We start from the raw sequence: 20,733 nt of genomic DNA, 5'->3' as shown, positions 1-20,733 counted from the left end.
AAGGCGCCCAGACATTTGCCCAGGGGTAAGCTACAACCCCTGCCCGTTCCATAACGACCCTGGTCCCACCTCTCGGTGGACTTTGTTACAGACCTTCCCCCTCACAGGGGAATACTACCATCCTGGTCGTTGTGGATCGGTTCTCGAAGGCTTGTCGTCTCCTTCCCATGCCGGGTCTCCCTACTGCCCTACAGACCGCTGAGGCTCTGTTTACCCATGTCTTCCGGCATTACGGGGTACCCGAGGATATAGTGTATGATCGAGGCCCCCAGTTCACCTCCAGAGTGTGGAGAGCCTTTATGGAACGGTTGGGGGTTTCGGTGAGCCTTACCTCGGGTTACCACCCGGAGAGTAATGGACAGGTTGAACGTGTCAACCAGGATGTGGGTAGGTTTCTGAGGTCTTATTGCCAGGGCCGGCCGGAGGAGTGGGCGAGATACGTTCCGTGGGCCGAGATGGCGCAGAACTCTCTCCGCCACTCCTCCACCCAACTAACCCCTTTCCAGTGTGTGTTAGGGTACCAGCCGGTTCTGGCACCTTGGCACGAGAGCCAGATCGAGGCCCCTGCGGTGGATGAGTGGGTGCGGCGCTCGGAGGAGACATGGAACGCTGCCCACGTTCATCTGCAGAGGGCCATCCGTCGGCATAAGACGAGCGCCGATCTCCACCGCAGTGAGGGGCCTGTATACGCACCTGGAGATCGAGTCTGGCTCTCGACCAGAAACCTGCCCCTCCGCCTGCCCTGCCGGAAGCTGGGTCGGCGGTTTGTGGGGCCATTCAAAGTCCTGAGGAGGTTGAACGAGGTGTGTTACAGGTTAGAACTGCCTATTGATTACAGGAATATTAACCCCTCGTTCCATGTGTCTCTCCTCAGGCCGGTGGTAGCTGGTCCACTCCAGGACTATGAGATAGAGGAGACTCCTCCGCCCCCGTTGGACATCGAGGGGGCTCCGGCGTACACCGTGAGGTCCATCCTTGATTCGAGACGCCGGATGGGGGGTCTCCAATATCTCGTGGAGTGGGAGGGGTACGGCCCGGAGGAGCGGTGCTGGGTGCCGAGGAGGGACATATTAGACCTGTCCCTGCTGACCGAGTTCCATCGGGGTCATCCTACGCGCCCTGCTCCGCGTCGTCCTGGTCGTCCCCGAGGCCGGGATCGGTGCACGGCTGGAGCCGCGCGTCAAGGGGGGGGTACTGTCACGGTTTCGGCCGAGGCTGCTCCTCCTCCTTGTTCGGGCAGGCTTCGGCGGTCGTCGTCCCCGGAGTACTAGCTGCCACCGTTCGATGTTTCATGTTTGTTTGGTTTTGTCTGTTTGTACACCTGTCCCTTGTTAGTGTTTGATTTGGTTGCCTATTTAGTTTTCGTGTGTGGGGCCAGGTGTTATGTGGTATTGTTTATTGTCAAGCTGTTGCTCTCTGTATTACTCTCGTGTTTTGTTGTTTTTCGAGAGTCCGCACTGTGTGCGCTATTGTCATTTTACGCACTGTGTTTATTGTGCGTAATTTGTATTTTGCCTCCCGGTTGGGTTGGCTGTCCGCCTGTTTGGTGCTGCTTTGGTTTACTAAAGTCTGTTCACGAACGCCCGTGTTTCCTGCGCTTGATTTCCACACCGCATCTACACTCAGCTACTGACATCCAGGCTGCATTGGGTTTCTCTTCATTCGACTGGCAATGTCCGCTTTCGGTATAATGCCAGGAGACACTTTTGGATTTGACAGTTCTAACGCAGTTCCACCTCCGACACCGCCAAAACAATCGCTATGCGGATGTCGGGTAAAGCAGATCTGATTGAATCGAGCCCATCCGCATCGCGGAAGTTCAGCTTTACACCATGATTGAAATTTAAAGGCAACGTTCCCGCTTTAGCAGAGACCGCATTCATGGGAAATGTTGCATATGTCGGCTCAATCGGAAATTACTTTTACATTTCTGTCTTGGAATCTGTAACGCTTCAGCTATACAGATTGAATAGAGCCCTATGTCTGCACAAATATATTTTGAGAAGTTAGTAGGAGTTATTTCTATTCCAGTAATTAGCGTTGTAACATGATGTAATGTGCTTCTTTGTCTGTCGTCTCTCCTTCTTTGTCTCTTCCTCTTCTACCTTTTCTCCTCCTCTCCTGTCCGTCTCTCTCCCCAGTTGTCCAAGAACAGGAGCAAACGTTCCAAGCGAGGGGTGGAGGGCGAACAGCCTCATATCATCGAGCCGCAGGCGGTCATTACCGTGCTGACTCCTCGTAAAGAGACCTACTATCTGGTGAGGACATTAGACTATTTAACCATAAGTCCATGATCTACCATTTCGGATGCTGTGATCATGGAAGCTCATCCAGACACTAATGTTAATTTAAGGGCTCTAGAAGCACTATTGATGAGCCTTCACTTCAGTCAGTCACAAAAAATAATGGCAAATATAGTGTCTAGTGTCCGGTCCTAATTCTGGGCTTGTTTTTGTTGTGAAGGATTGTTCAAAGTCGACGGCCCGCTGTGTGACATTCACCTGTCCCTTGATCAAGATGTCTACCTCTGCCAAGATCATTGTGAGGTCACGGGTGTGGAACAGTACTATGCTAGAGGTGAGAGGTCAGACATAACAGCAAGACTCTTGGACCAAAAGGGTCAAATTGCCAAATCCGAATAGGGTCATGACTATACCTTTTGGGGTTGTGTGTGTTTGGCAGGACTACAAAAATGCTTTGAGGATTGAGGTTAGAGGTCAGGCCACACTGAAACTTGTGACGGACAACCCCACCATCAAGATGGAAAGTGAGACCAGAGAGGTTAGTGTCGTAATGATGATGATGATAATGGTTAAGGATGATGATGCCACAAAGTGCTTCTACATCTGCATTGCTTGCTGTTTGGGGTTTTAGGTTGGGTTTCTGTATAGCACTTTGTGACATCTGCTGATGTATAAAGGGCTTTATAAATAAAATGTGATTGATTGATTGATAGACGAATGGTCTTTTTACTATGGTATGGATGATATGGATATTGCTCATAATATTCCCCTGTCTCTCTCTCTCTCTCTCTCTCTCTCTCTCTCTCTGTCGCTCTCATTTCTATCCTCCAGTTCAGAGTGGACATTGACCCAGTTCTTGGGGTGGAGACACCTTACGAGGTTCCCCTGTGGATCATCATCGTTGCCGTGGGAGCAGGGATCCTGCTGTTAGGAATCATCAGCATCATACTATGGAAGGTGAGAACCCTAAGGACTTTCTGATCAATAACTATACTATAACTATACTATTTGTGGCTATCATGTTTGAATGTAAACCTGTTATGACATGCCTGTTGTACACAGCTTGCTTGCAATAGTATCCTGTTTACTCCAATGCACCAGTAAAATAAATTATTCTATGTAGCCTACATGTGTGACTGCCTTTTCATATTGACTGTATTTGTATGAAGTATGTTATACTGTACCTATCAGTAATACTCCATTGAACTCAACTGCGCTAGCTGGCTAATTTTAGCATGCTACTGCTAGCGAATAGCCTACAGTATAAGTGCTGCCCCATTAAACTCAATAGCGCTAGCTCGCTACCGCTAGCTAGCCGTTAGCTTCTCCATGTAGCTCCAGTCTAACTGTACCGCGTGGTCCCCCAGTGTGGCTTCTTCAGGAGGGCCAGCAGGAGGGAGATGTACGAGGCCAAAGGCCAGAAGGCTGAGATGAAGAGCCAGCCCTCAGAGACGGAGAGGCTGACTGAGGACTACTGAGACAGGAGAGGCCCCCACTGAGGGGCGATGCTACACTCCACTAGGGCTCCTGGGTAATGCAGTCCTCCGGCCTCCGCCACGGGCAGCGTCTAGCACACTAGACATAACGCCTTGTAGATTGTGGAATGTAGTTGGTTGTAGGCTAGTAATGTGTATAAGGGGAATTTGGATTTCTTCCATACTAACATTTCCTCATTGTCAATTCTAACTAGCTTTTGTGTCTCCCTTCTTTTTCAGGCTGATAGAGTGTACTGTACCTAACATTTTCTCCTTGTCTTTTCTACCGTATTTACTAAGTATCTATTCTACAGCATCTCTCACTCTCCTGATGAATGACTTTACTCTCTCTCCTCTTCAATCGCTTTTTTCCTCTATGGGAAAATGTATTTCTTGTACTAACATAAATTGTCTAACTTTGTCTAATTCCTGAGTTTAGCCTCCAGATTTTCCAATTCTTACATAAATGATCAACAGTTCAACACTATATGGCTTTCCCTAATGCTGTGTTGTCTGCCTGTCTGTCTTCCCAACAGCTTGGCTTCTTCAAGCGAGCCATCTACTACCGGATTATGCCAAAGTACCATGGAGTGAAAATCCGTAAGGAGGAGCGCTACCAGTTTAACATGGGCTTCCAGCCGGAGGATCCAGGCAAGAAGTACTGGATCACCAACTGGACAGAGATGCAACGTTACTACTACTGAAACCCTGACCTATGACCCTGAACTCTGAACTCTTGACCCCTGCCAAAGTTCAGAAGCATTGTGATGGAAGGACACAAGGGTTTCTGGGATGTCACACAACTTGGAGGGCACAGCACACAGACCAACTGTGAATACTGACCACATTGATTCTGGAACGTTTCTCCCCTATGTATAAGTCTCTGTAGATTTCATCAAAATATTTTTTTTTCTTTTTTTGTGCAATATGCCAAATATTCTGTTTCAGAAATTGCTATGTTTAAAGTATTTTGATGAAAGCAGTGTTGTACATTGAAAGTGTGTTTAAAAATCCCAGTTTGGTTGTAAATTGATTTATTTTCGTACCACTGCATATTTAAGTACTGAAAAAGAAATACCTTTGCATGTATATCTTTCTTCCAAATGATCTATTTGCAAGTTCCTGAGCAAAGTTGTTTTTTGTCGTCACTGTTTCCTTTTTTAATCAGGTGAATGAGTCTGTAGAGAGTCTGTAAAAATTATTATTGAATGTAAATGTACTTGTCCATGTTCCTTTCGTATCTCTTTGTTTTAGAATGTCACTGATTGTCAGTGGTTTAGCGATGATGTCACTACAACAGTAGTTTGGGAGATTATTTTGAACTGTGCAGAGCTTTATTGATCATCAGGATGACTTTGTTATGACAGAACAACAACAGTGCCTTAAAAGAGATGGATTCAGTGTTGACACTTATACAGTGCCTTCAGGAAGTATTCATACCCCTTGACTTATTCCACATTTTGTTGTGTTACATGTATGAAATCAAAATGGATTAAATAAATAAACATTCTCACCCATCTACACACAAAACCCCATAATGACAATGGGAAAACATGTTTTTAGAAATGTTTGCTAATTTATTGGAAATTAAATACAGAAATATCTCATTTACGTAAGTATTCACACCCCTGGGTCAATACATGTTAGAATCACTTTTGGCAGCGATTACAGCTGTGAGTCTTTCTGGGTAAGTCTCTAAGAGCTTTGCACACCTGGATTTTACTTGCGCATGATTATTTTTAAAATTCTTCAAGCTCTGTCAAGTTGGTTGTTGATCACTGCTAGACAAGTCTTACCATAGATTTTCAAGCCGATTTAAGTCAAAACTGTAACTAGGCCACTCAGGAACATTCAATGTTGTCTTGGTAAGCAACTCCAGTGTATTGTGTTTTAGGTCCTCTAGGATTTTGCATGTGCTTAGCTCTATTCCGTTTCTTTTTATCCTAAAAAACTCCCTAGTCCTTGCCGACAAGCATACCCATAACATGATGCAGCAACCACCATGCTTGAAAAATATGTGGTACTCAATGATGTGTTGGATTTGCCCGCAACATAACGCTTCGTATTCAGGAAATAAAGTAAATTTCTTTGCCAATTTTTCTGCTGTTTTACTTTAGTGCCTTGTTGCAAACACAATGCATGTTTTGGAATATTTTTTATTCTGTACATGCTTCCTTCTTTTCACTTTGTCATTTAGGTTAGAATTGTGGAGTAACCACAATGTTGTTGACCCATCCTCAGTTTTCTCCTATCACAGCCATTTAACTCTGGAACTGTTTTAAAGTCACAATTGGCCTCATGCTGAAATCCCTGAGCGGTTTTCTTCCTCTCCGGCAACTGAGTTAGGAAGGACGCCTGTATCTTTGTAGTGACTGGGTGTATTGGTACACTATCCAATGTGTAATTCATAACTTCACCATGCTCAAAGGGATATTCAATGTCTGCTTTTTTTTTTTTTACCCATCTACCAATAGGTGCCCTTCTTTGCGAGGCATTGGGAAACCTCCCTGGTCTTTGTGGTATAATCTGTGTTTGAAATGCACTGCTTGACTGAGGGACCTTACAGATAATTGTATGTGTGGGGTACAGATATAAGGCAGTCATTCAGAAATGTTCAAGTTAAACACTATCGACATCGACAGATTTTTCACCTGGTTGGCTCGGGGATTAGAACCAGCAACCTTTCGGTTACTGGCACAACGCTCTTAACCACTAAGCTACCTGCCGCCACCACATTATGTGGTATTGTGTGTAGGACAGTGACACACAATCTCAATTTATTCAATTTTAAATTCAGGTTGTAACACAACAAAATGTGGAAAAAGTCAACGGGTGTGAATACTTTCTGAAGGCACTGTGTGTATGTGTATTGCAGTACCCCCCAGTGCAGGGTCAAGCAGTTTAATATTGGTGCACTGCACACAGGAAAATTGTATCTGCACAGCTTTAGACAAATAGTATATTTGCAGGGTTTAAAGTTAGAGTTTAAAGTCCCTGTTATTTCCAGTAGATCTTGGATAGACAGAAAGCACATTACATAAGGGAACTTAGAAAAATAAGTTGTATGAAAGCAGGTTAGCGTTTTTCGTCATGAATCTTGTTGTGGAGGCTGCTCTGCAGAGTGGTCACTAACTACACAGCCACAAAGTCATACAATCTGATTTTAAACCTAACCTTAACCTTAACCACACTATTAACCCTAATGCCTAACCCTAACCTTAAATTAAGACCAAAAAGCTAATTTTTGTTTTCCTGAAATTCTACAATATAATATTTTGATATATTATTTTACAATATAATATAATAATTTGACTTTGTAGCTGGCATCTAAGGAGAAATTGCTTTGTTCTGCCTCAAGGACAAGACTCATGACAAATGTTCACCTGCGGTATGAAATGGCAGTACAGTCGTGGTCAAACGTTTTGAGAATGACACAAATACTAATTTTCACAAAGTCTGCTGCCTCAGTTTTGATGATGGCAATTTGCATATACTCCAGAATGTCATGAAGCGTGATCAGATAAATTGCAAAGTCCCTCTTTGCCATGAAAATGAACTTAATCCCCAAAAAACATTTCCACTGCATTTCAGCCCTGTCACAAAAGGACCAGCTGCCATCATGTCAGTGATTCTCTCATTAACACAGGTGAGAGTGTTGACGAGGACAAGGCTGGAGATCACTCTGTCATGCTGATTGAGTTAAAATAACAGACTGGAAGCTTTAAAAGGAGGGTGGTGCTTGAAATCATTGTTCTTCCTCTGTTAACCATGGTAACCTGCAAGGAAACACATGCCGTCATCATTGCTTTGCAAAAAAAGGGCTTCACAGGCAAGGATATTGCTGCTAGTAAGATTGCACCTAAATCGACCATTTATCGGATCATCAAGAACATCAAGGAGAGAGGTTCAATTGTTGTGAAGAAGGCGTCAGGGCACCCAAGAAAGTCCAGCAAGCGCCAGGACCGTCTCCTAAAGTTGATTCAGCTGCGGGATCGGGCACCACCAGTGCAGAGCTTGCTCAGGAATGGCAGCAGGCAGGTGTGAGTGCATCTGCACATACAGTGAGGCAAATACTTTTGGAGGATGGCCTGGTGTCAAGAAGGGCAGCAAAGAAGCCACTTCTCTCCAGGAAAAACATCAGGGACAGACTGATATTCTGCAAAAGGTACAGGGATTGGACTGCTGAGGACAGGGGTAAAGTCATTTTCTCTGATGAATCCCCTTTCCGATTGTTTGGGGCATCCGGAAAACACCTTGTCCGGAGAAGACAAGGTGAGCGCTACCATCAGTCCAGTGTCATGCCAACAGTAAAGCATCCTGAGACCATTCATGTGTAGGGTTGCTTCTCAGCCAAGGGATTGGGCTCACTCACAATTTTGCCTAAGAACACAGCCATGAATAAAGAATGGTACCAACACATCCTCGAGAGCAACTTCTCCCAACCATCCAAGAACAGTTTTCTGACGACCAATGCCTTTTCCAGCATGATGGAGCACCTTGCCATAAGGCAAAAGTGATAACTAAGTGGCTCGGGGAACAAAACATCGAAACTTTGGGTCCATGGCCAGGAAACTCCCCAGACCTTAATCCCATTGAGAACTGGTGGTCGATCCTCAAGACAAACAAATTCCCACAAATTCTGACAAACTGGGCTGCCATCAGTCAGGATGTGGCCCAGAAGTTAATTGACAGCATGCCAGGGCGGATTACAGAGGTCTTGAAAAAGAAGGGTCAACACTGCAAATATTGACTCTTTGCATAAACTTAATGTAATTGTCAATAAAAACCTTTGACACTTATGGAATGCTTGTAATTATACTTCAGTATACCATAGTAACATCTGACAAAAATATATCATAACACTGAAGCAGCGAACTTTGTGAAGACCAATACATGTGTCATTCTCAAAATATTTGACCACGACTGTACATACTGTACGTGACTCTACTAGCCTTATCCATCCTCTGCATATCTACTTCTCACAATGGCCCCTAAGCACTCCAGCATGACATAGAATAGCCTAGTAGTTGCTTGTTTTTATGCTCCATCTTTGGAACTAGCCAATATTCAGTGGTGGGATGGGATGTTTGTAGTGAACTTGAATTGTGAATGGCCGACAGGAGATGAACACTTCTCTAAATGATTATTTATTTGACTGAACTGTGTGGTTACGACAGTAGAGTAGAGAGTAGGTTGTTCAAGTTGTAATCATATAGAGGGAGTCGTAACACTGAACTTAATGTACAGGTCTTTGGCCTGCCATGAGATTACTGTACGTGACAGCAATGTCAGCGGGCTACAGACACTACACTTAGGGCTCTATTCAATCCGTATCGTGGAAGTTCAGCGTTACAGTGTGATTTACATTTAAAGGCAATGTTCCCGCGTTAGCGGAGACTGCATTCACGGTAAACGCTGTACCACACAGTGTACTGTAGATTGTGAGCGTGAGCAACAGGATTTTATGGATTCTCTTAGTAAGTTACCCTAGTGTGTGAATGACTGACTGTTTGAATGACTGCGTTTCTCCTGAATCATTTACATAGTAACATTTTACTTGTGTGGTTTCTTCCGTCGTTCATTACTGTGCTTCATATTGTGAAGTTATTTGGAATGTTTGGTAGGCAGCAGAGCTTTCTTGTTGTTGTCAACCTGCATCACTAATGCCCACAGAGCATTTCTCAGTCAACAGAGTGTAGACAGCTACTGGAGTGGTTACACAACTGTCTGGTTGCATACCAAAAGGCACCCTATTCCCTACATAGTGCACTACTTTTGACAGTGGTGTAAAGTAATTAATTAAAAATACTTTAAAGTACTACTTAAGTCGTTTTTTGGGTATCTATACTTTACTGTTTATATTTTTTTTTACAACTTTTACTTCACTACATTCCTTAAAGAAAATAATGTACTTTTTACTCCATACACTTTCCCTGACACCCAAAAGTACTCGTTACATTTTGAACGCTTAGCAGCACAGGAAAATGGTCCAATTCACACAGTTATTAAGAGAACATCCCTGGTTATCCCTACTGCCTCTGATCTGGTGGACTCACTAAACACAAATGCTTCATTTGTAAATGATGTCTGAGTGTTGGAGTGTGCCCCTGGCTATCCGTAAATAAAATAAACATGAAAACTGTGCTGTCTGGTTTGCTTAATATTTTATACTTTTACTTTTGATAATTAAGTATATTTTAGCAATTACATTTACTTTTGATACTTACAGTGCCTTCGGAAAGTATTCAGACCCCTTGACTTTTTCCACATTTTGTTACGTTACAGCCTTTTCTAAAATGTATTAAATAAATGTTTTCCCTCAGCAATCTACACACAATACCCCATAATGACAAAGCGAAAACAGATTTGAGAAATGTTTGCAAATGTATTAAAAATAAAAAACTGAAATACCTTATTTTACATAATTATTCAGACCCTTTGCTATGAGACTCGAAATTGAGCTCAGGTGCATCCTGTTTCCATTGGTCATCCTTGTCCACCTGTTGTAAATTCAATTGATTGGACATGATTTGGAAAGGCACACACCTGTCTATATAAGGTCCCACTGTTGACAGTACATGTCAGAGCAAAAACCAAGCCATGAGTTCCAAGGAATTGTCCGTAGAGCTCCGAGACAGGATGGAAGAAGTTAGATTGATGAGAAAAAACAACAATTTATTACATTTTAGAATAAGGCTGTAACGTAACTAAATGTGGATAAAGTCAAGGGGTCTGAATACTTTCCGAATGCACTGTAAGTATATTTAAACCAAATACTTTTAGACTTTTACACAAGTATGACCATTGGGTACTTTTTCCACTAATGACATTTGACCAGACCTTATGGGCCTTGGTCAAAAGTAATGCAATAAATAGGGGATAGCCATTTGGTATGCAGCCAGACAGTTGTGTGCCTACTACAGTAGCCATCACCTGAGGCACCAGAGATATTCTACGAAGAGATTCTTTAACTGGTCATCTGTAGTCGTTGCTACAGAGGTTCCATTGACTCGCACAGTGGCTGGGGAGGGAGGGGGGATGTTTAGTGGTGTTATTTTATACCATGCTGTTTCAATGTACTGTAATTAAACAGCTTATACCCCTTATTACTACCCGTTATTTGATTGAATATATCACTTGTTATTACCGGCACGATTGACCACATTAATATGTAATTGTTTTATCCAGCTTATCTTGCCACACAGAACCTCATTGACCAATGAATACAGAGCAAATTTACATTTCTCTCTCTTTATTCTCGAAAGGCAGAGTATTCACTGATAAAATCAAATATTTCCAAAAACAATGCATACACAATAATTACTTTACAAACAATCAGTTGAAACATTTGTTCCCCAGGCTCGGCGTTTCGAATATTACAAATAAATTACAAAACTGTTAAGATTCTTTGTTCTTTGCATAGTCAAAATTATTTTGACTCCAAATGTATACAATAAATATACAAGACATCCAACATAGGAGAGAAGCAGACAAAATAATAAACAAAACCAATCAGGATGCAAGGTACAAACAAACGCTGATGATGACACTGCTGTTACCGGGTGAAGGTGATCTTCCCATTAGGCTAGTAAGTGCAGCCTCACTTCAGCTCCAGCTCAGATGAGGACAGATTATTCCGTTTTGATTTCTTGTACTTGTAGCCCAGGAGGATGGTGGCCACTAGGAGCACAAGGCCCAGGACCAGTAGGACCCACTGGCCTGCTGCAGCTGCTGCACCATCCAGACTCATGCCCAGAAAATCCACTTTACCATTATCTGGGACTGGGATTGGGGCTGGGGGGGATGTGTCTGAGCCATCACCTGGGGAACACACACACAGAGGTGAGTGAGGCGAATCAGAAGACTTACTCTTATCCTGTTTCAATCTAGTACTAGGCTTAAATTAATGAACAACAGAGACGGAATGCAATATTACATTTTATTAAATAGGTTGGGGAATGGCCTCGTCTCCGAGGAATGATCCTTGGATCCAGATGACAGGTAGCCGTCTGGGAGGAGTTCCAATGACGGGCATTAAAAGAAAAGATTCACCCATTTTGAATGTTTTATCATATTTGTACATCTCTGAGTGATGTTCTATCGATTTCCAGGGTCATTTCATGTTTTCATGTGTATCTGAGCTATTCCCCATTCAAGCAGGCAGAAATACAGCCGGTATGACGAGTTTTGCATTATATGAAAATTACCACGGGAATCGCTAGAACTATACAAATACAATATAACATTGAAAATGGGTGAATCTTTCCTTTAAAAAGGTAGACTCAGCGATATGACGTAGATGCAGAAAGAAAACAGCATTGTGGGTAAATTTCCGCAACAACTAAGAGCGTTGTAGGGCGAGGCTCAACTTCTCTACTGTTTTGTTGCCCTGGCTTCCACGCTGTAAACAGCGTGAAACGAACATGTGCACATGCATAGACACTGTGTGAAGTCGTGTATCTCGCTCATCTCAATATTTGTGGTGCTGCTCGTGGCAACGTAATTTTGCTGAGTCTACCTTTAATATTATAGCTGGTGGTGGTGGTGGGGAGGTGGAGGGTTTTCGTTAACTTTTGTTGTAACACGCAAGTGAAAGAACATGGGTAAGTTTGACATACAAATACATCCCAAGATTTACGCCCATTGGTGGAGAGAGAGAAAAGTGATGTACCCATAGGTAAACAACAAGCGTAAGGAATGTGCATTATTGTGCCGTGCTCAAAGGCTAAAAGGTATATGGGTGAATGACATTCCACACATGGCAAAATAGTAAAAGAGAAGATGAAACAAGACATATGCTGATGATACGTTTGTATACATTCCCACTATGCCCCTAGAATAGGAAACAATGTGAATTATGTTGTACTTACTGGATAAAGTTAAAGAGCATTCAGACCAGCCTTACTGATTGAACCTGGGTAAACTACACTGAACAAAAATATAAAACGCAACATGCAATAATTTCAAAGATTTTACTGAGTTACAGTTCATAAGGAAATCAGTCAATTCAAATAAATTATTTAGGTCCTAATCTATGGATTTCACGTCTGGCAATACAGATATGCATCTGTTGGTCACAGATACCTTTTTAAAAAGGTAGGGGCGTTGATCAGAAAACTAGACAGTATCTTGTGTAACCACCATTTGCCTCATGCAGCGCGACACATCTCCTTCACATATAGTTGATCAGGCTGTTGATTGTCGCCTGTGGAATGTTGTCCCACTCCTCTTCAATGGCTGTGCAAAGTTGCTGGATATTGGCGGGAACTGCAACACGCTGTCATACACGTCGATCCTGAGCATCCCAAACATGCTCAATGGGTGACATGTCTGGTGAGTATGCAGGCTATGGAAGAACTGGGACATTTTCAGCTTCCAGGAATTGTGTACAGATCCTTGCGACAATGGCACGACAATGGGCCTCAGGATCTCGTCACAGTATCTCTGTGCATTCAAATTACCATCAATAAAATGCAATTGTGTTCATTGTCCGTAGCTTATGCCTGCCCATAACATAACCCCACCTCCACCATGGGGCACTCTATTCACAACGTTGACATCAGCAAACCGCTCGCCCACATGACGCCATACACGTGGTCTGCGGTTGTGAGGCCGGTCGGACATTGAATTTTCAAATTCGCATATGCCGTTTCGTGGAGGCTGCCATCTGCATTACAGAGCCCATAACGCTTGCACACTAGCACTCACTGTACACTAGAGCCCAGTGCGAGCAGCAATGATGTCATCACATCTTCCAAATACAGTTGAAGTCAGATGTTTACATACACCTTAGCCAAATACATTTAAACTCAGTTTTTCACAATTCCTGACATTTAATCCTAGTAAAAATTCCCTGTCTTAGGTCAGTTAGGATCACTTTATTTTAAGAATGTGAAATGTCAGAATAATAGTAGAGAGCTTTTATTTCTTTCATCACATTCCCAGTGGGTAAGAAGTTTACATACTTGCTGATTTCTTTTGATTTTCCCATGATGTCAAGCAAAGAGGCACTGAGTTTGAAAGTAGGCCTTGAAATATATCCACAGGTACACCTCCAATTGACTCAAATGATGTCAAGTAGCCTATCAGAAGCTTCTAAAGCCATGAGATCATTTTCTGGAATTTTCCAAGCTGTTTAAAGGCACAGTCAACTTAGTGTATGTAAACTTCTGCCCCACTGGAATTGTGATACAGTGAATTATAAGTGAAATAATCTGTCTGTAAACAATTGTTGGAAAAATTACTTGTGTCATGCACAAAGTAGATAGATAGCCAAAACTATAGTTTGTTAACAAGAAATTTGTGGAGTGGTTGAAAAACGAGTTTTAATGACTCCAACCGAAGTGTATGTAAACTTCCGACTTCAACTGTACATGGCAGACATTAGTTGAATATATTATTATTATTATTATTATTATAATAAAATGTTAATATCTTCGGCTGTGAGTAAAAAAGTATTTTAAAAAATTAAAAAACGGCCTCAGCACAAAGGTGATAACGAAAGTGTATTTTTAGGAATGTTCAAATTGGACTTGTCTATGGGAATTGTCTTTTTGGGCTCGACTTCAGCTAAACTGCAGTACTGAAACACTGCCCTCTGGGTACATTGGAAAGAGTGCTTCTAGTGCATTGGATTTTTTTTGTTGTTGAGGAAATGTGTACTTCCATCTTATCATAATGTCAATATTGAGCTTTAGGTTCCTCTGGCTTTGGTTCCAAAACTGTCCTGAGTCAGCTGAACTGCTACTCTGATAAAGTGTCATTAAAAATATGACGCTACAAGGCCTTAATAGTTTGTCACCTAACATACATCTCTCCAAGTCATCAAATTTTAGTCATTTAGCAGACACTCTTATCAAGAGCGACTTACAGTTAGTGAATGCATATATTTTCATACTGGTCCCCCGTGGGAATCGAACCCATAACCCTGGCGTTACAAGCGCCATGCTCTACCAACTGAGCTACAATGCCTAACTTCTAAACTATGACTCTTAATTTAGTAATTCAGTTAAATTAATTAACCCTAAAAAGCGTAATCAGGGGTCAATTTCGAAAAGCTTTTTTGATCCTTCGGAAATGTTAGGAGTTTGTCAAGCAACTAGTTACCAACAATAAAACAACATTTATCATGAATACTGTGGTAATATGGAGCAATTCGGAAAGTATTCAGACCCCTTACCTTTTCCCACACTTTGTTACGTTACAGCCTTATTATAAAATTGATTAAATTACTTTTCCTCATCAATCTACACACAATACCCAATAATGACAAAGCAAAAATAGGTTTTTAGAAATGTTTCAAATATATTACAAATAAAGAACTGAAATACCTTTACATAAGTATTCAGACCCTTTGCCATGAGACTCGAAATTGAGCTCAGGTGCATCCTGTTTCCATTGATCATCCTTGAGATGTTTCTACAACTTGGAGTCCACCTGTGGTAAATTTAATTGATTGGACATGATTTGGAAAGGCATACATCTGTCTATATAAGGTCCCACAGTTGACAGTGCATGTCAGAGCAAAAACCAAGCCATGAGGTTGAAGGAATTGTCCATATAGCTCCTTGTGACAGGATTGTGTCATGGCACAGATCTGGGGAAGGGTACCAAAACATTTCTGCAGCATTGAAGGTCCCCTAGAACACAGTGGCCTCCATCATTCTTAAATGGAAGAAGTTTGGAACTACCAAGACACTTCCTAGAGCTGGCCGCCCAGCCAAACTGAGCAATCGGAGGAGAAAGGACTTGGTCAGGGAGGTGACCAAGAACCTGATGGTCACTCTGACAGAGCTCCAGAGTTCCTCTCTGGAGATGGGAAAACCTTCCAGAAGGACAACCATCTCTGCAATACTTCACCAATCAGGCCTTTATGGTAGAGTGGCCAGACGGAAGCCACTCCTCAGTAAAAGGCACATGACAGCCCACTTGGAGTTTGCCAAAAGGCACCTAAAGACTCTCAGACTATGATAAACAAGATTATCTGGTCTGATGAAACCAAGATTGAACTCTTTGGTCTGAATGCCAAGCGTCACGTCTGGAGGAAACCTGGCACCATCCCTACGGTGAAGCATGGTGGTGGAAGCATCATGCTGTGGGGATGTTTTTCAGTGGCAGGGAATGGAGACTAGTCAGGATTGAGGGAAAGATGAACGGAGCAATGTACAGAAAGATCGCTGATGACAACCTGCTCCAGAGTGATCAGAACCTCAGACTGGGGAAAAGGTTCACCTTCCAACAGGACAATGACTCTAAGCACACGGACAAGACAACGCAGGAGTGGCTTCGGGACAAGTCTTTGAATGTCCTTAAGTGGCCCAGCCAGAGCCCGGACTTGAACCCGATCGAACATCTCTGGAGAGACCTGAAAATAGCTGTGCAGTGACTCTCCCCATCAAACCTGACAGAGCTTGAGAGGATCTGCAGAGAAGAATGGGGTAAACTCCCCAAATACAGATGTGCCAAGCTTGTAGCATCACACCCAAGAAGACTTGAGGCTGTAATCGCTGCCAAAGGTGCTTCAACAAAGTACTGAGTAAAGGGTCTGAATACTTATGTAAATATGATATTTCCTTTTTTTTTTATACATTTGCAAACATTTCTAAAAACCTGTTTTTGCTTTGTCATAATGGGTTATTGTGTGTAGACTGAGGAAAAACAAACAATTTAATCCTTATGTCAGACAATGGAGATTCATTCAGTTCTGCTGAGTGTAGCCCTTTCCTACAGTCAAATGACCTAGCAGCCTCAATGGTGGAATGTTATTAATATTTTTCATAATTAATAAACATAAATAAAAAACGAAAATCTGGTGTTCCTATGTCAAACGGATTTGTTATATTTCAGTCTTCTGTGATGTACAGTACCAGTCAAAAGTTTGGACACACCTACTGATTCAAGGGCTTTTCTTTAGTTTTTACTATTTTCTACATTGTAGAATAACAGTGAAGACATCAAAACCATGAAATAACACATATGGAATCATTTAGTAACCAAAAAAGTATTAAACAAATCAAAATATATTTTATATTTGAGATTCTTCAAAATAGCCATCCTTTGCCTTGATGACAGCTTTGCACACTCTTGGCATTCTCTCAACCAGCTTCATGAGGTAGTCACCTGGAATGCATTTCAATTAACAGGTGTGCCTTCTTAAAAGTTAATTTGTGGAATTTCTTTCCTTCTTAATGCATTTGAGCCAATTGATTGTGTTGTGACAAGGTAGGGGGGGTATACAGAAGATAGCCCTATTTGGTAAAAGACCAAGTTCATATTATGGCAAGAACAGCTCAAATAAGCAAAGAGAAATAACAGTCCATTATTACTTTAAGACATGAAGGTCAGTCAATCCGGAAAATGTCAAGAACTTTGAAAGTTTCCTGACACAGTCAATGTCTCTACATCAAGTCGAGAGTTACATCTTTCAGATGCAATTGGAACCGAGTTGATAGCCCATAGCGTTCCAAAGATAGAGCTAAAAGTGTGATGGAACTGGCGTCCATATCGCCTAAATCGGCCATATCGGTAGCCATCTTAGGTCGTACCGGTATGTCATATTAGCTCAATCACCAATTTCTCAGCCTCTGAGTATCACAGAAACACAACCCTGAATGAATAACAGACACATGTTCATAGCATGTGGCTATGGATGACAGGGTGGTGCCAACAGCCTACTTTATTGAGATGTTTAGCTGTTTACAGCCTAGACTATAATAATTTACTCACTAGAAAAAGAAAAAAATATTGCATTGTGCTGTTATACATTTTGTAAAATTTTTAGTCATTTAGCAGACGCTCTTATCCAGAGCGACTTAGTTAGTGAGTGCATACATTTTCATACTGGCCCCCCGTGGGAAACGAACCCACAACCCTGCCCTTGCAAGCGCCATGCTCTACCAACTGAGCTACAGGGGACTATATGACTATATAGACTAGGTATGATCATTTTCTTATCCCTAAAAAGCTTAATCAATTTGGGAGATTGTCGAGCTTGGTGTCTGTTGGGACTGGGAGCCCAGCCTGTATCCTAGGCTACCTGTCATTTCATAAAAACAATATTTCACTATGTAAATTAATTGGGTATAGGCTATTCACTGTAGTGTTAGGCCTAATATAGCTAATGAATGATGGGTTAATATGCATACGCGTCTAACTTAGTCTCTAGCCTGTCTTCAAGGTTCTCTTTGTGCAATTATGCAACTTGCCTCTCCGCTGCCTCTCAGCTACAGATATTCCTCTTAGCTTTTGGAGCCTCAAGAAAAGCTAGACTACATTAGCTTGTTGTACACTTCAAGCATTTTATTTACTACTACTAGCCTGTCCAGGAGAGATTCCAGGAGTGTGGGAGTGATGAGTAGGCAGAACGCACGGTGAGCTTTCCTGAATAACTGGGCATGCCACGTGAGCATATTGATGGCCACGTTAATTATAGGACGACTTGGGAGACTGATGATCTTGTGAACTGTCGAGAATAGACACGCAACTGATCCAAATGAGTGCATAATCAGACCTAGGCTATATGGAGTTTCCGCATGAAACATGCATTCAAAAGAGGATGTTCGAGCGGTTATTCAAATTAGACACTGCAGTTTACAGCCTAGAGAATGAATTTACTCACTTGATAACAATGTTGTAGCCTAGGTACAATAAATGTTATTGTCAACAACAAAAAAATTGCCTAATCAATAGTGGAGCTTTGCGTGCACGGGAATAGCAGATTTGAATGCACATTTCATAATCTGTTAACTTTTCTTTCTTGCACTTTGACAGGTAAATATTTATAGCCCTAATATTTAGCTAATGAATGGCCTAATATCTAGCTAATATTTAGCTTAATATTTTATCCACACATCTCGATCCTCTCGCTTCCAGCTGTTCCTGTGCGCAATAGGCTATAGGCTTCGTAAGCATAGGCCAATTGAACTGTCGAGGATAGAGAGTGCCTTTGGCGGTGATGATAACATTGGGGCACTGATGCATTGCAAATGGTTGCCCCCGACAGCCAGAGATGCGCAGAGTGAAAAAGAAGATCCAAAACGAATTAACAACCATTAGAAAAATGGAAATCACTTGCAAACCACTTGAGCAACGATGCAAGCAATGGCATGCTGTAAAATAGGTGCAGGCTGAAAGGCAGGCGTTTGTTGTTGAATTGCTGCATTTAACTACAAGTTTCTGTGTATATTATTTTTCACTACATGTAGGCTACATGGAAGTTGCCTATTATTTTCACTTGCCACTATGAAAATACACACCCTGAAAGCACTGAATGGTCTGTGTTACCGTGCAGTTCATTTCCGTGGGCAGTATTATGTCCATGACATGTTGAAAGTATTATCCAATAACGAGGAGGCAGCAGCGTAAATGTAGGTTACTTATTAGATTGTGCAACACCCACGGTGCGCGCATGCTATATAGGGGACTGTCCATGCGCGCTCCTTAACGTGCCCATCACCACTATACTTAATACACTTAACACTCCTGTATATATATATATATATATATATATATATATATATATATATATATATATATATATATATATATATATATATATATATATATATATATAGATATGTGTGGGTATGTATGTCTGTGTATGTGTATATACAGTACCAGTCAAAAGTTTGGAAACACCTACTCATTCAAGGGTCTTTCTTTATTTTTACTATTTTCTACATTGTAGAATAATAGAAGACATCAAAACGATGAAATAACATATATGGAATCACATAGTAACCAAAAAAGTGTTAAACAAATCAAAATATATTTTAGATTATTTAAAGTAGCCACCCTTTGCCTTGATGACAGCTTTGCACACTCTTGGCATTCTCTCAACCAGCTTCATGAGGAATACTTTTCCAACAGTCTTGAAGGAGTTCCCACATATGCCGAGCACTTGTTGGCTGCTTTTCCTTCACTCTGCGGTCCAACTCATCCCAAACCATCTCAATTGGGTTGATGTTGGGTGATTGTGGAGGCCAGGTCATCTGATGCAGCACTCAATCACTCTCCTTCTTGGTCAAATAGCACTTACACAGCCTGGAGGTGTGTTTTGTGTCATTGTCCTTTTGAAAAACAAATGATAGTCCCACTAAGCGCAAACCAGATGGGATGGCGTATCGCTGCAGAATACTGTGGTAGCCATGCTGGTTAAGTGTGCCTTGAATTCTAAATAAATCACAGACAGTGTCACCAAAGGACAGTTTTCCACCGGTCTAATGTCCATTGCTTGTGTTTCTTGGCCCAAGCAAGTCTCTTCTTTTTATTGGTGTCCTTTAGTAGTGGTTTCTTTGCAGCAATTTGATCATGAAAGCCTGATTCACGCAGTCTCCTCTGAACAGTTGATGTTGAGATGTGTCTGTTACTTGAACTCTGTGAAGCATTTATTTGGGCTGCAATCTGAGGTGCAGATAACTCAAATGAACTTATCCTCTGCAGCAGAGGTAACTCTGGGTCTTCCTTTCCTGTGGCGGTCCTCATGAAAGCCAGTTTCATCATAGCACTTGATGGTTTTTGCGACTGCACTTGAAGAAACTTTCAAAGTTCTTGAAATGTTCCGGATTGACTGACCTTCATGTCTTAAAAGTTGTTTCTCTTTGCTTATTTGAGCTGTTCTTGCCATAATATGAACTTGGTCTTTTACCAAATAGGGCTATCTTCTGTATACCCCCCTACCTTGTCACAACACAACTGATTGGCTCAAACGCATAAAGAAGGAAAGAAATTCCACAAATGATCTTTTAACAAGGCACACCTGTTAATTGAAATGCATTCAAGGTGACTACCTCATGAAGCTGGTTAAGAGAATGCCAAGAGTGTGCAAAGCTGTCATCAAGGCAAAGGATGGCTATTTTGAAGAATCTCAAAAATAAAATATATTTTGATTTGTGAAACACTTTTTTGGTTACTAAAATGATTCCATATGTGTTATTTCATGGTTTTGATGTCTTCACTGTTATTCTACAATGTAGAAAATAGCAAAAACGAAATAAAAACCCTTGAAATCAGTAAGT

General features: G+C 41.8%; 2 protein-coding genes across 3 annotated transcripts in view; one reads left to right on the top strand and one right to left on the bottom strand.

Annotated features, from left to right (window-relative positions):
* itga3b (integrin, alpha 3b) overlaps positions 1-5,202 on the top strand; it is a 58,472-nt gene extending 53,270 nt beyond the window's left edge. The window contains exons 21-26 of the mRNA XM_041878421.2: positions 2,142-2,258; positions 2,464-2,577; positions 2,683-2,781; positions 3,075-3,200; positions 3,611-3,774; positions 4,255-5,202. Of these exons, the coding sequence (XP_041734355.2) occupies positions 2,142-2,258; positions 2,464-2,577; positions 2,683-2,781; positions 3,075-3,200; positions 3,611-3,721 (567 nt within the window). The 3' untranslated portion in view covers positions 3,722-3,774; positions 4,255-5,202. The remainder of the gene's footprint in view (positions 1-2,141; positions 2,259-2,463; positions 2,578-2,682; positions 2,782-3,074; positions 3,201-3,610; positions 3,775-4,254) is intronic.
* Positions 5,203-10,953: 5,751 nt separating this feature from the next.
* Positions 10,954-20,733, bottom strand: part of LOC121567975 (angiotensin-converting enzyme-like) — a 39,744-nt gene continuing 29,964 nt past the window's right edge. For both annotated transcript variants that reach the window (XM_041878408.2, XM_045221029.1), the window contains one exon: positions 10,954-11,539. In XM_041878408.2, the coding sequence (XP_041734342.1) occupies positions 11,319-11,539 (221 nt within the window). In that variant the 3' untranslated portion in view covers positions 10,954-11,318. The remainder of the gene's footprint in view (positions 11,540-20,733) is intronic.

Source organism: Coregonus clupeaformis, chromosome 1 (genome assembly GCF_020615455.1).
Source record: "Coregonus clupeaformis isolate EN_2021a chromosome 1, ASM2061545v1, whole genome shotgun sequence".
Taxonomy (NCBI): domain Eukaryota; kingdom Metazoa; phylum Chordata; class Actinopteri; order Salmoniformes; family Salmonidae; genus Coregonus; species Coregonus clupeaformis.
The sequence above is the reverse complement of the archived record's forward strand: the minus strand, read 5'-3'. Positions and strand labels throughout refer to the sequence as shown.